This window comes from Colius striatus, chromosome 12 (genome assembly GCF_028858725.1).
Source record: "Colius striatus isolate bColStr4 chromosome 12, bColStr4.1.hap1, whole genome shotgun sequence".
NCBI classification, from domain to species: domain Eukaryota; kingdom Metazoa; phylum Chordata; class Aves; order Coliiformes; family Coliidae; genus Colius; species Colius striatus.
In genome coordinates, this window is record NC_084770.1 from 19,411,891 (window position 1) to 19,425,169 (window position 13,279).

The 13,279-nt window shown below is 40.2% G+C and overlaps 1 protein-coding gene across 6 annotated transcripts in view; it reads left to right on the plus strand.

Moving 5' to 3' along the window:
* The window catches only part of MECOM (MDS1 and EVI1 complex locus), a 336,232-nt gene that overhangs the window by 146,879 nt on the left and 176,074 nt on the right, over positions 1-13,279 (plus strand). For all 6 annotated transcript variants that reach the window (XM_062005401.1, XM_062005403.1, XM_062005402.1 and 3 more), the window contains exon 2: positions 1,356-1,705. In XM_062005401.1, coding sequence (XP_061861385.1) covers positions 1,356-1,705 — 350 coding nt within the window. The remainder of the gene's footprint in view (positions 1-1,355; positions 1,706-13,279) is intronic.

Sequence of the window (13,279 nt, forward strand, 5' to 3'; positions counted from 1 at the left end):
CTTAGGCAGTACCAGAAGCATGAAAGTACAGATATAAAACTGTGAGATAATATGTAACAAAGATGTGAGAGATAATGGGCTATGACCAGTTTCCAGTGGAAAAGGCATACGGTGCTAATCTACCATGGATAGTTTCTTAAATGAGCAAGAAATTGAAAGAACATTTTAAAGTTTCCTGTTTCTTCACTGAAACGGAGTCATTCCGAACACCAAGCCCAGCCTAACACTTTAATTTTGAGGCCAACTATATTATGCAAATATCCTCATGCTCAGATCTTAAATACCTAATCTCTCAACGTCATTCCTTGGAGAATAGTAATCTTGCCTCCTGTTTAAGGGTAGAATTAAGTGGAATAAGTTCTTGTGTGTAGGAAAAGTACGATAACACTAATAAACGTAAATGTAAATAATTAAGAAGTTTTTAGGTTAGTTTTTCTTTTTGTCCCTTTTGCCTGTATTATTTGGTTGAGTACTTTATTGCTGATGCAGCTAAAGCCCCTGCTGAAGCCACTCAGAGTCTTTTTGACTAAAAGGAATTTACAATCAGCCTTACATTTTGAGCTGTCAAAAATACTGAGTTTTTCTCCTTCTTTTTTTTTTCTTCCTTCCTTTTTTCTTCTCTTTTGTTTGCTGGCTAAGCCCCAAGATGAAGTTGTGTTTTTTTTGTGAAATGTGTTTTGGATCTGCCCCAGGTTTTGGGTTGGTTTTTTTTTTTTTTGCATCTGTAAGAGGAGAAGGTTCATGTTCTCTATAAGGTGCTGTTTGGATCCTGAACTTACATTAGACCATTGCGTTTCTTGGAGGTCAACAATAAGACACTGATTTACATCAGCTGAAGTTCTTGCCAAGAGTTATGTGGTAGGCTGGATGCTTTCCTCCAAAGACTAATTGGAGCCCATCAAACTTAATTTTGGCTACTTCGGGTTCAATCTGTCTCTCTGAAAGACCAGTAAAGCTTTCCTGCTTTTCACTTCACTTAGATTTCAGTTGTAACATATAATGCTGGCTTTCAATTGTAATTTCAAAGAGTATGCAATGTAAAGTGCTATATCTGGACCAGATTGGACAATAGGGTGTGCCTGCATATACATCTGTATGTAATTCCCTCGCTTGAGTTCAATGATGTAAACCACTTTTGATGTCAGGAATATTGAGAAACACTGTGTACCCCTTGGCCTACAATAGGGAATAGGCTCAGCTCCTTCCAGGGTGAGACTGCTGAAGGACTAGTGATTGATGAAGGTGCTGCCTGCCTACCAAACTGTCCTCTCCATTTCACTTGCAGGCTGAAAGAGTTGCATATGCGGAATCTGTCAGAATAACTTCAAATCCTACTGTTTGGCTTTATTTTCCAGGTGATGAATGTTTGTATGAAAGCTTTCCTGAACTTCCCTTGGAGGAAGTGCCAGAAGCTGATGGAGAGGCAGCAAACATCCAGTGTCCAACATCCGTCAATGTTCAAGAGCCGTCTTCTCCAGCAACCTCCAGCGAAGCTTTCACACCAAAGGAGAGCTCCCCTTACAAGGCTCCCATATACATTCCTGATGACATTCCCATTCCTTCAGAGTTTGAGCTCCGAGAATCCAATGTTCCTGGAGCAGGATTAGGGATATGGACCAAAAGGAAGATTGAAGCAGGGGAAAAATTTGGCCCTTTCGTCGGAGAGCAGCGACCACACCTTAAAGATCCCGGTTACGGTTGGGAGGTAAGACTCGGTACATTCTTTCGGTCTGTTGAACTCTCTCGCATGTCTGTAAACACAGAAGCATTTGCAGAATTTGAGTCCTGTCCTGCAGCAGCCAGGGGAAGTTTTTGTGCATGAAGACTGCTTTGTGGCCTTTTGGGCCTTGTGGATTGAAACAAGTGTCAATTTTAACCTAAAAGAGTGTGTGTGAATTGTTGCTCTTCACATATCAAATCTGTCTGGGTGGATCTGGCAGATGATGTCTTTTTTGGCAAAATGGAGGCAGAAGTGGCATTATTGTGAGGTTTCTGTACCATTTTTAGTCTGCCCTTGGACAGACCTGCAGTATATCTATGGATTAGGTATTTGCATTATCTGTTTGAAACGAAACTGGGTGCTGCTTTCAGGGTTGTGAGTTGCCACTTTCAACAATGATTAAAGTAGAACTAAAACCTAGTACTATGTGGGTGAAATTGCAATTGCAGAACCTTGTGCTACTTGGGAGCTTTGAAAGCTGAGGATTTGATCCTGCTTCTATTTAACTTAATGGGAAGATTGCCATTCATTTGGTGAGGTATGTTTGGATGTTGGTGTCAAACAGCACACACGGGGATGATGTGGCTTGTGTTACTTCTGCAGATACTCTGAGAAGTGTTACTTTTTCCTGAAGCCTAACCTCAAGACCTCCCTTGGCAAGTACAGTGGTTGTGTCTGTCTTTCCTTGCCTTTAGGAGCAACATGTTTTCCTCAGTGTGGTATCACTGTGGATCTGATTGAGCTGCAGTTCCACAGTCAGGTCAGGGCTTTAGGCCTCAAGTGGTTGCCAGTTGTGTTATGGTGTGACAAATGCTCTTGCATGGTTTTATTCCTAGTTCGAACAATGTACTGTAGAAACAGAGTGCAATCTCAGCTTTCCATCTGTATGTTTCGTGTCTGATAAGAGGAGAATTGCAGAGTTTGTGTGGGTGGCCAGGGGCATGACTGACCTCTGGGGAGACTGGAGGTTCATTTTTCCCCGGAAAAACACACTTTTCCTAATATCTTGCAGACATTGTGGAAAATAGAGGTTTGATTTGCTATTAACTGTCCATAATACTCTAAGTTAATCCCAAACTTTCTATCTGGTTGTTTAAACTCTTGTGAGAACTGTGGAAATATGACAGAAGAATGTCATGAGAAATTATAGACTTGGCAGCTCTCTACCAAGTTAACAAACCCTGATACAACATAATAGCTGATGAGAAATCTTTATTATTTGAAAAAGGCACCAGGAAACCATAAAACCTGACCTTTAACCACATCACAATTAAGCTTGGATATTGATAACAGAAATTGGAGCACAACTACTGAGACATAACTGTACTTGTGGTCTTAACATATTCCAAAATTAGGATATTTTAGACTGGATCCTCAGGTGCTGTAGTGCAGGATAACCTCACTGACATGGAAGGGACCTCACCTTGATTTTCACACCCTTAGAAGCTAATAATATGCTGCAATACTAGGAACTAGTTTTCCTGCTTAAAATATCTAGGATTTTGGGGTCTGAAAAATCCAGACTAGAAATGCATATCTTGACAGTACTGGAAGCCCAGCTGGCAGACTAAATCCCTTTCAAGCTGCAGAATTTGTGCCATTTGAACAGTGTTATGCATTTGGGACAGCTGAGCAGAAGTTACTGAAAAGTGCTGGAGCAAAATCACACAAAATCAACAGCTAAGCACCTCTGAAACTTGGCCACTTCTAGAGAAGTACTCTGCGGTGCTCAGGGGAGCTTGAAAAAGGACATTTTCCCAACAAGCGGGTTAAGTACATTTATTGTAATTGAAAGGAGACAAAGAAATGCTGGTTAGCAAAGCTTACCCAGTGAGTAAAATGTCACGTAGTGAAGGCTAAAGGGTTAAGGCTAAAGGACAGATGTGGGGAGACCAGGTAGTGCCCGTGCCAGCCCAGATGCTCATCACACTGCTCTGGAAACCACTGCTTTCTTGGATCTATGCCTTGAGATCAAAAAGGGAGAAAAGCTGTTATTAGTATGTGAGTTCAGCCAGTGTCAAAGAAAGCACGGGATGGTGAGGGAAAGGTATCATTGAGATTTAATAAGAGGTTTAATAACTACCAATAAGAGAATTAACAAATGAAGAATTTGGTCTGCTGATGCTGATATCAACGTGAAATTTTATTATTGTATTTTAAATGGAGGAAGGATGGAACCAAAGTTTCTGTAGGGTACTGGTTATGAATTCAAGTAACTTTGTAGCATGAGAGGTTTTAAAAATCTTTATATTGCTTGGTTGCTGAGCCAATTGCACTGATGTAGATACTGTCACAATATTCTCTTGTGTTTGATTACATACAATTCCCGTAATAGTTCATAGTGCTGTAGAGATCAGCTGTGGCTGATGCCTTCACAAGGTGAGATGTCTCAACTTGCTCGAATTGCTCAGTGGTCCCATGTGCTAGTGAAAGCATTTTGCTGTGTCATGGCTTACTTTTTTCTTCACCTCATATATGCATTGCTCAGAGAAATACATAGTGGGGTCACAACACTGCTAATGCTTCTGTACTTATTTAATTCACTTGAATAGACTCCACTCTGGCTACAGAAAGGATGATTAAGTTATTGGAAAAATCAGTCTTTCCATATTTTTGTGACTTTAAGGTGAAACATTGAATATACAACAGTGTTTAACTTTTAAAGTAAATGAGGGGAAAATTCTCTCTTCAAGAAAATAATTAGCATCAAAAGATTAAGAACCTTTTTTGAAGGGGTGATGCACACCTTCCTGTGCTGTGTTCTGATGCTGCATGTATTATTGATTTTGCTAGGAAAGATTTGTTCCTGTTTTGCAATTGTTTGGGTTTTCTAGGTAGCTTAGAGTCTTAAAGAGGAAAATTTCAAATCAAAACCCTACATTTACATTGCAGGGAAGAGTTTATAGCCACATCCTAATTTGGACTGGAACTACATTTTTGGAAAGGACATTTTTATTCCTTTGCAAATATTGTTTCATAGTTTTGGGACTTTCCAGCTGTGGGATACTTCAAGTTTTTGTGACTGACATCTGAGTTGATACTAGGATTAGCCTATAGTCATTGGGAGAGAAGTGGAAGTAGGAGGAACTGCTGCTGTTAGATTTTTCAATTAGGAAGTTGATAATAAAGAAAAACTTGCTGCAAAGGGCTGAAAAATTTGATATAGCCTGTTCCTACACTCTCCTATAACAAGACACTCTATGGTATTGACAAAGAGTTTGGTAGGAGCAAGTCCAAGAAAGCAATGTCTGTTGTGTCCATTTACATACTTCAGCCATAAAACACACAATGGGATAAAGAGAATTTGTTGTGATACAGTTGCGTTGGGGTCATGATTAAAGTGCTGTAGACCAGTTTAAATGAAAAGCCATAAATTTGGATTTTATCTCATTTTGCAGGTCTAGAGCTGAGCATTATCTAATCAGGTATTGGTTAGCTAAAGTACAGATCGAACAGGGGGTCACCGGACAGGGGGAAAGGTCGAGCTTTTTTGCAGTTTGTCACTGAGGTTTTAGTATTTGCCGGCAGCCCCAATATCCGAGGGGGTCGGGAGGCTGTTGCTCCGTGGTTGTTTGAAAGGGGAAAATTGACTGCTGCTTAATCAACAAAGAAAACAAGCTTTTAAGAGATGGCAGTAATTTTTTTTCAAACAAAAGCAAGGGAATGTGAATTTAGTGATTTCATCGTGGTTCATGCCCTGCTATGAAAAACAACTGGGAGAGTATTTCAAAGCAAGCCTTTGAATAGGTCACCAAAGCACATGCACCTATCCTTGAGCAGCACCTTTTGGATCACACCCAATATTCAAATTCGGGTCTCTTACTGCTACAGCAAACCCTTTATTTTTCCTGTTTGAAAAAGACATAAAGACTTCACTTCTGAATATTTTTGGGGGATATGGAATTTGTCCTTGTGTTCAACAAAAACACCTTAATTTTCTGCTGCTTTCACACTGCACTGACTTCTACAGACCCAATCTTGCCCTTTCCTTGAATTGTTGTTAAGAGCATTAATATACAAAGCAACTCCAGGTTAAACCAGGTGGTTGGCAAGAGGGGAAAAAGGACTAATTTGTTTTAAAGCAAGGGGCAGGGATGCTCTTTTAGCTATACAAGACCAACCTAGTTTTGCAGATAGCGTGTTTTCCCCCATGTCAACAGACAATCCACTTGTAGCAGCTGCAGGTAGGGTGACATCCTTACCTTCCCTTCAATACATAGGTGATGTTTTATCCCCTTTGGGGCTCAGCTTTGCAAGGCATGGAGCACTCTGGCTGAGATCCAATAAAGCACTTAGGCACAGGCTTATCATCAACAGGATTACCCAGGTGTTTGAGTTAAGCATGTGCTTAGCTGATGTGTTAAACTCTCTGTTAGGGACATAGTGTTCAGTGCCACATTGGATTGAGTTCATACCAAACATCTTGCCTGGGGTGAGAATGCATGAGGGTGCTTAAAACAGCCCCTCAAAAGTTGCAGACAAAGAAGACATTACTTATGGTCCTGCTGATATTACCAGAATTATTCTGTTTGCATTCGTGTCTTGTGGTGAGGCTGTGACTAAGTCCCAGCAGCAATAGTACTGCAGCAGTAGCAGTCCTGTAACAAGGTAGACATATGTTTCATGAACAAAAAGTGTCAGTTGTGTACCCCAACCAATCAACTTTCTCTGTGCTCAGAGTTTATAATTACAAATGAGCAATCAGGTCCTTTGATAGCAAAATGTGAGTGGACTTGTCCTTTGGTTTGAATTAAATATATTGACAGCAAAGGGGAGCTGTTGGTCCTTTGAGCTGTCTCATGTGGAGGAAAGAGGGCTAGGATCTGGGGAAAACACAGAGTAGTCTTCTGTTGTCTTCCTCTACTTTTTCTTATTTCTACTCTTCAATTCTCCTGATTCTTTGACTGACATGATTCAGCAGAGCCTCACATCATGAGGTCCCTGGGATGTGATGCTCTGAGTTTCTCTTGGACAAAGACCACAACCTTCCCTTACTCAGATAAAGCTGCTGCTCACTGGAAGGGGAGCATGAACAAGATCTGCAAAGCTCCCTCTTTGGCTCTGTGATGGAGTTGTTCTCAGAAAATGTTCAAAATTGTATTGCACAAGGTAACTAACAGCCTGTAGTGGCTACCAGGAAAAAGGTGATCCTTGACACTGTCCTGAGCCACTAGGGCTGCTGCTCATGAGGCTGATAATTCTCTGAGCTAACCCAAAGGCAATGTGGCAGCAACATCAAGAAAAGGCTTTTGGCTAGTACAGGAGGCTGAGAGGGTGCTGGTGTGGCTCAGCTGTGAAATCTTGTGTAAAACCATTGTCTCAATTAAACCTGAAATTGTGTGTATAGAATGGACTGTTTCTCCACCCATGGTGGACACTTCACCATGTCCTTGACCTTGGGGGCAGGAAATTTCCCATTTCTTGTCACAGTCTAAAGCCAAAGAAAGCTCTCTGTAAGTCTATGTATATATTCCCTACAAAGCCACTGAGGTTTTAATTTAGTCAGGAGGAGCATTAACTCCCAAGGGAAGCAGAGTGAAACAGTAAGGGTCAAGTGGACTTAGAAGTAGGAAGGGGAGAAGGAAGTTTTGTTACCTTCTTCAGAGTAGAAGTAGGGAGGTGTTTCAAGAATTTATATTCCTTTTCAAAGTAAGATAGTAGTTGTTTACTCAGACATGACCTGGGTAGAATTTGAGTTCAGTAACACTTTGTCCAAGCAGATTATGGCACTAAATAAACTGAAAGAAAAGATGACATTGGAGGAGATTTGTAGGATTACGAAAATATGAAGAAAAAGAATTGTGAGATATATCAGATTCCTTTAAGTGGCAAAACTTGGAAATTGAATTTAGCCATTAAGACAGCATCAGAAAGAAAAATAAAAAAAAAGATAGAACTGAAGAGAATAATATTTGTATGTAATAGAACTGACAATCATAATTCTCCCCATTAAAGAAATATGTTATAAAAAAATTATTACGGAATTCCACATTATGTGAGCCAGGATTCAAAGATGAGTTCTCTGCATTAAGTACAGTAGATGCCATTAAGGAAAACAGTCAATATGTCACTAAGCCACGGCCTGTAAAATTAAATTGATTTGGTAAATGTAAGTAAGATAGATCTGTTTGCTTTCATCATCAATTTTGAGTGGGTGAACAGGTGATGTCACCAACCTGGGAGCGATAAAGATGCAGGACCATCTGGAAAGCTTTGTGATGGATGGGCAACTGCTTTTGGATAGTGACAGTGCTGTGGTACTTTGTCACTTGGGATGCAGTACTTAATAACTTTTCAATACCATCATAATAAATTTCACTGCCTTATTAATATAGAAATGGTGAGTTATTACCGTGATGGCTATTGTAAATAACAAGAGATGCAGCTGTCAAAAGCTGATTGTTTGGGCATGTTTCTTTAAGCAACACAGTTGACTTGGGATAATCAACGTATGTCTATACCAGCAGAGTTTATTGCTCTTGTCAAAAGAAAAAGCTGCATTATTCAAAAATTATATGAAGTCCATAATAAACAAGTTTAATATATTATCAGACTTTTCCTATAAGTTTCCTAACACAGAACAATAAATCACTTTTAATAATGCTTTGCTGTGTACAATAATATCCTTATGCTGTGATAATGTCCTTTCCTAACTATTCACCAAACAGAGAACTTCTGAAAAAAGAGAAAAGTATCTCTCAGTCGTCAGAACACTTACAAAATTAAACCTCCCTATTTCATTAAAAGGCTCCTTTTGATATAAAGCCTTTGGGCTCTAGCTGTGTCTTTCTTTCCTATTTTAATTGAACAGATGTAGTTAAAAGTAATCTATGACAAAGAAATACAGACAAAATTGTAAACATGTGTCCCTAAATACTGGCAGGAAAGAGCATCTGTGGGTGTTTTATGAAAGCCCAGGACTGCTCCGTGACATTGCTGCTAATGTCATTGGTCTGAGGAGTGGAGAGAAACAAAACGCATAGATAGCTGTTAGCAGAAGATGAATTACCAGATCAATCATTTAGCACCATTCAGAGTATTATACCATTGTTCCCTGGGAAGATAATTAAATCAATGATGTCTTTCTTATTTGTGCAAGGAGGCACAAACTTGTAAAGAATATCCAAAGCTCCTCAAACATATTATTTCTGGGTTTTTTAATTATTTTTTTTAAACCCTCCTGACTTTGTCTTTCAGGCTCTAGCTTTGTCTCTCTTTTCAATTAAATGTCTCTCCACCATTTCTATGACTGCTGAAAAGAGAGCCAGCAGTCTATTAACAGGCAATAAAGTTCAGGAAGCCTAAGACTAGTTTCTTGGGTCAGAGGTGAAAATTGCATACTAAATGAAACAAAGGTGTGTCTTGATGGCTCAACAAGCAGTGGAGAGAGGAGCATACTGTGGGCAGGGGGAGATTGTCATCGTTAAACAGAAGCAAATGAAGACAGGGGATAGTGTATGGCAAGATGCTTATTAACCCAAATGAACACATGCACTTCAGAGGATATAGCACTAAGGTTTGGCAGTTAAATCACTGCATGATTTAACAGTACCGTTGAAAGCTGGACATTTGGTCTAATAAAGACATCACTAAACCTTAAAAACAAAAACCCCAACTCCTTTTTTGCTAGAGCCTGCAAACTGGGATGTGTTCATCAGAGTGGTACCAAAATGTATCTAAAGGAAGGAACAGAAAACCATAATTAGCTAATAGGGTATTTCCACCTCAGGGAATGTTAATGTGGGGGTTTTTTTGAACTCTTGTGTCTGCTGGCTGAACAGTAGGTGGCACACACAGGAGTGAAGACACCGGTTGTCATAATCCACCCGATTTGAAGTGATGGTATTAACTTTGACTCATACAACATGCATAAATTTGGGAAAAAAATACAAATCTCCCTTCCTTTTAAAGTACAGTCCAGGCATTCAGTGTGGAAAGATGTAAAAGGTCCCACAAAAGGCATAATGTTTCATCAAGTGAAGTCTATGGTGTAAAGAGGCTCCTGTGTATAATGGGTTTCACAAAGTGGTGTTAGACTTAATTTGATGAAGTATATTGGCAATATGCATGGGAGTGGGCTTCTCACATGCCCTGTTGGAAACCTGCTGTGGAGCCGGTCAGGATTTCAGACAGTGACTTTCAATGCCCTCCCATCTTCTTGAAATGGCTTTGTGTGGTAAATTGGCTTCAATAAAGTTTAGCTATGACTATTATGTGTATTTTTATTCAGAATTAAATTTGAATGTTCATACTTTCAGAGGTATTTGTGGTCACAGTATTTCTGGTACTTACAGCAGTGAGGATTTCAAAACCATGGCAGTAAGGCTGATTTTTGTGTAAAAAAGGGTAAATCTGTCCTGGATAGGAAAGGAGAAGTTTAGGTATGGGAAAGCTTCAGCATTACTGTTTTTACAGAAAGTGTTATTGAAACCCAGATTTTAAGCCATTGTCTAGTGATCACCTCTGCATAAGCCCAAATTTGCATGTGAACATGGAAAATGTAATTTTTGCTAGTGTTAACTTGGCATCTACCTATTTGGAATACCTATGTCTGTAAGCACCCAAACAAGCAGCTAACAAGGAGCAGATAAATCAGTTTTCTCTCTTCCTTTAATGCTAAAACCAGAAATGATCCTACTGAAAGCTCCATATCTGCAGAAGAGGATGATGTAGATGCTCAGGACAGAAAGAGAGGGCTGTCATGTGCTGCAGTGCCATTCCATACTGGCTGAAGAAAAGTTTCCTCCTTTGCACAGAAGATGACATCTTAAAATTTCCTCCCAGTTAAGGCTACAAAAAGGCCTTTTCTTTTTTAGTTAGAAGATCTGTGATCTCAAAGGTCAATTAACTCAACCATTTGGCCACAGGCAGTGCACTCTTCTTCCTTCATCATTCTTTTCCTCCCTCTCCTCCCATAACCAGTGCTACTGTCCTCTGTGTCATCCCAAAACCTTGCAGCCAGCTGAAATAATTAAATCATAGAGTCATAGGATGGTAGGGGTTGGAAGGGACCTTTAGAGATCATCCAGTCCAACTCCCCTGCAGAAGCAGGTTCACCTAGATAAGGTCGCATAGGAACATGTCCAGATGGGTCTTGAAGATGTCCAAGGAAGGAGACTTCACAACCCCTCTGGGTAGCCTGTGCCAGGGCTCCCTTACCTGAACAGTGAAATAGGTTTTTCTTATGTTTAAGTGGAACTTTTTGTGTTCCAGCTTCATCCCATCACCCCTTGTCCTGTTACCATCCTGTTTAGCCTTATGAAAAAAACCCATGATTTCCTTTTGCTCAGCCTATTCTGAATCCTTTCCCAGTCCCATCCATCTCTGCCCCTTTATCTGACCCTTATTTTCCTCACTTTATTTTTCAGCACGTTACTGCCGTGATGGTCATCCTTGCTTCCAGCATTTATTGTGTACACAGTTTGCTAACCAGGCTCTCACGTATTTTAGTTTCTTGCTTCATTCTTTTTCCTGTCTTGGCTATCCCCAACATTTCAGAGACCCTCAGTCCAGCTAGACTTGGTACTTCACCACTAGTGGGGACACAGTCTGCCTGCACCTTCCCTCAGACTTCCCTGCTTGAAATATCACCACTGTCACTCTTGGCAAAACAACCCAACCCTTACTAGTACAGGGCCACACTATTTCAGAAGCTGATTTTCCAAAATCTGATGACCATCTTTGGAAAAAGGCAACACCTCGATTTCTGTCCTCAAACCCTTTTCCCTCCTCCTGATGCGAGTGAAGTTGAAAACAACATGTGGGGTTTTTTATGATGCCGAGTTTTTCACACTAGTATATAATTATTTAAAAATGGTGACTTTAACAGAAGCTGCTGTGTCTGTAAAGAAATCCTCCTGGTACAGACTGGCATTTGCATTCAAATGTGCTTCTAGAGCATTTTTAAGACTTGACTATTTGCTTTCACCACCCCTGACAACAAAGGACAAGAAGAAGATGAAAATTCTGGTTTTCAGCCTCAGCATTCCTGAATAAAATTTAGCTGATTGCAACAGTATCATTTTTGGGTGTGATTTTTAGTAGGTTTGAGTTTGAATGGGGTTAGAATAGGTACTTGAGTGGCTTTTGTCCCCATGCTAATGCCCTCGAAGCAGTGGGAGTCAGGAGGAGTGAAATGATGACCTGAAATAGCAGACGGCTCAAACAGAGCTGGATTAATGTGAAATGGGGCCCTCGTCCCATCCAGTCAGGAAGCCTCCAGCCAGCCTGGGGGCACCCGTGCTACAGTCTCATCCAGGATTCCCCTTCAAGCACTCCCCATAAACCCCACACCACAGAGTCCCCCCTTCCTTTGCAGCAAAGAAATTCCCCAAAGTGTGTCTCCAGCAGCCCTGAGAGAACACGAAACGGTGGAGGGATTAAACCCCAATTTGCCTGTGTTCTGACAGGTTTTGTGGAATTGTTTTATACCCGACAGATGTATTTGATGTGTTTGGAAAATTCGGCAGTAGCATTCCTCCTCCTGTGATAGTGCCAGGCTTGCTCTGTAATGCTGAAGAAGAAGAAGAAAAAAAGCCTTAGTGTTGGGAATTATAAATAATTTGATGCAACAGGTTTAAGTTACCATTTTTGTGGTGAAAAGAAAAGCTTAGCATGATCCAGATTTTCCTTGGTTTCCTCCCATTCTGCTGAGAAGCAGAGGTATTCACATTTCTTTGTCTAACAGTTTTATAATGTCTTAAGAGATTAACAGTGAGCATGAATGAGGGGCTGAGGATTAGACGACAAAAAGCCCAGGCCGTCCACTACCTTGTTTGCACATTTTACATTTTTCAGCATTGCCGAGTGAGTATAGAAACTAAGGAAAGATAATAAGGACCAGAGTCCCAAAAGTGTTTAGTGATTCAAAAAAATTCAGATGCCATGTCAGAACTGACAGAATGATGGAGCATTATGTGGCAGGACCCACTTTTTTGTCTTAGGGTAAGCTCTCACCCTGAGTGAATGCAGATGTTATCGCAGGATCCCAGACAGACAGTCAGTGAAATGTGACAAGCTGTCAGCAAAGTTACACTACGTTGAGTTTGCTAAAATATCCCAAAGCTTTATACATGGCTTTTTTTTTTCTTTTATATATATATATATAAAACTCTTAGCTCAATCAATTGGGAAGGAAAAAAAGAAGGGTTACAGTAACCTTTCCAGTCAGGAATCCTTTGAATGGTTCAAACGTGGCTGTAAAAAGGGGTTTTTTTTGGTGGGGGGGAAATTATCATCTGAAATATTTGGAAGGTTACATTGGCATCAGTAAAATTTCTGAAAGCCAAGCTCACGCATGGTAAGGCTGTTAACCACATGTCATATTGTGTCAGTCATTCCCTGAATGATTTGGGTATTTACCCCTGTGAAATGCTTAGTCAAATCAGTAATAGCAGCCAGCAGAAGTGAATCCTACCGCTACTCAGCTTTCCCTTTAACAAGGTATCAGCTTCAAAATATGGGGGTTATAAGCAGTTGTAATGCCTTCACTGGCTTTTTAAAAATTATTATTGTTTTTTAAATATTTTAACCTAAGAAATACACAAAAAACAAACCAGT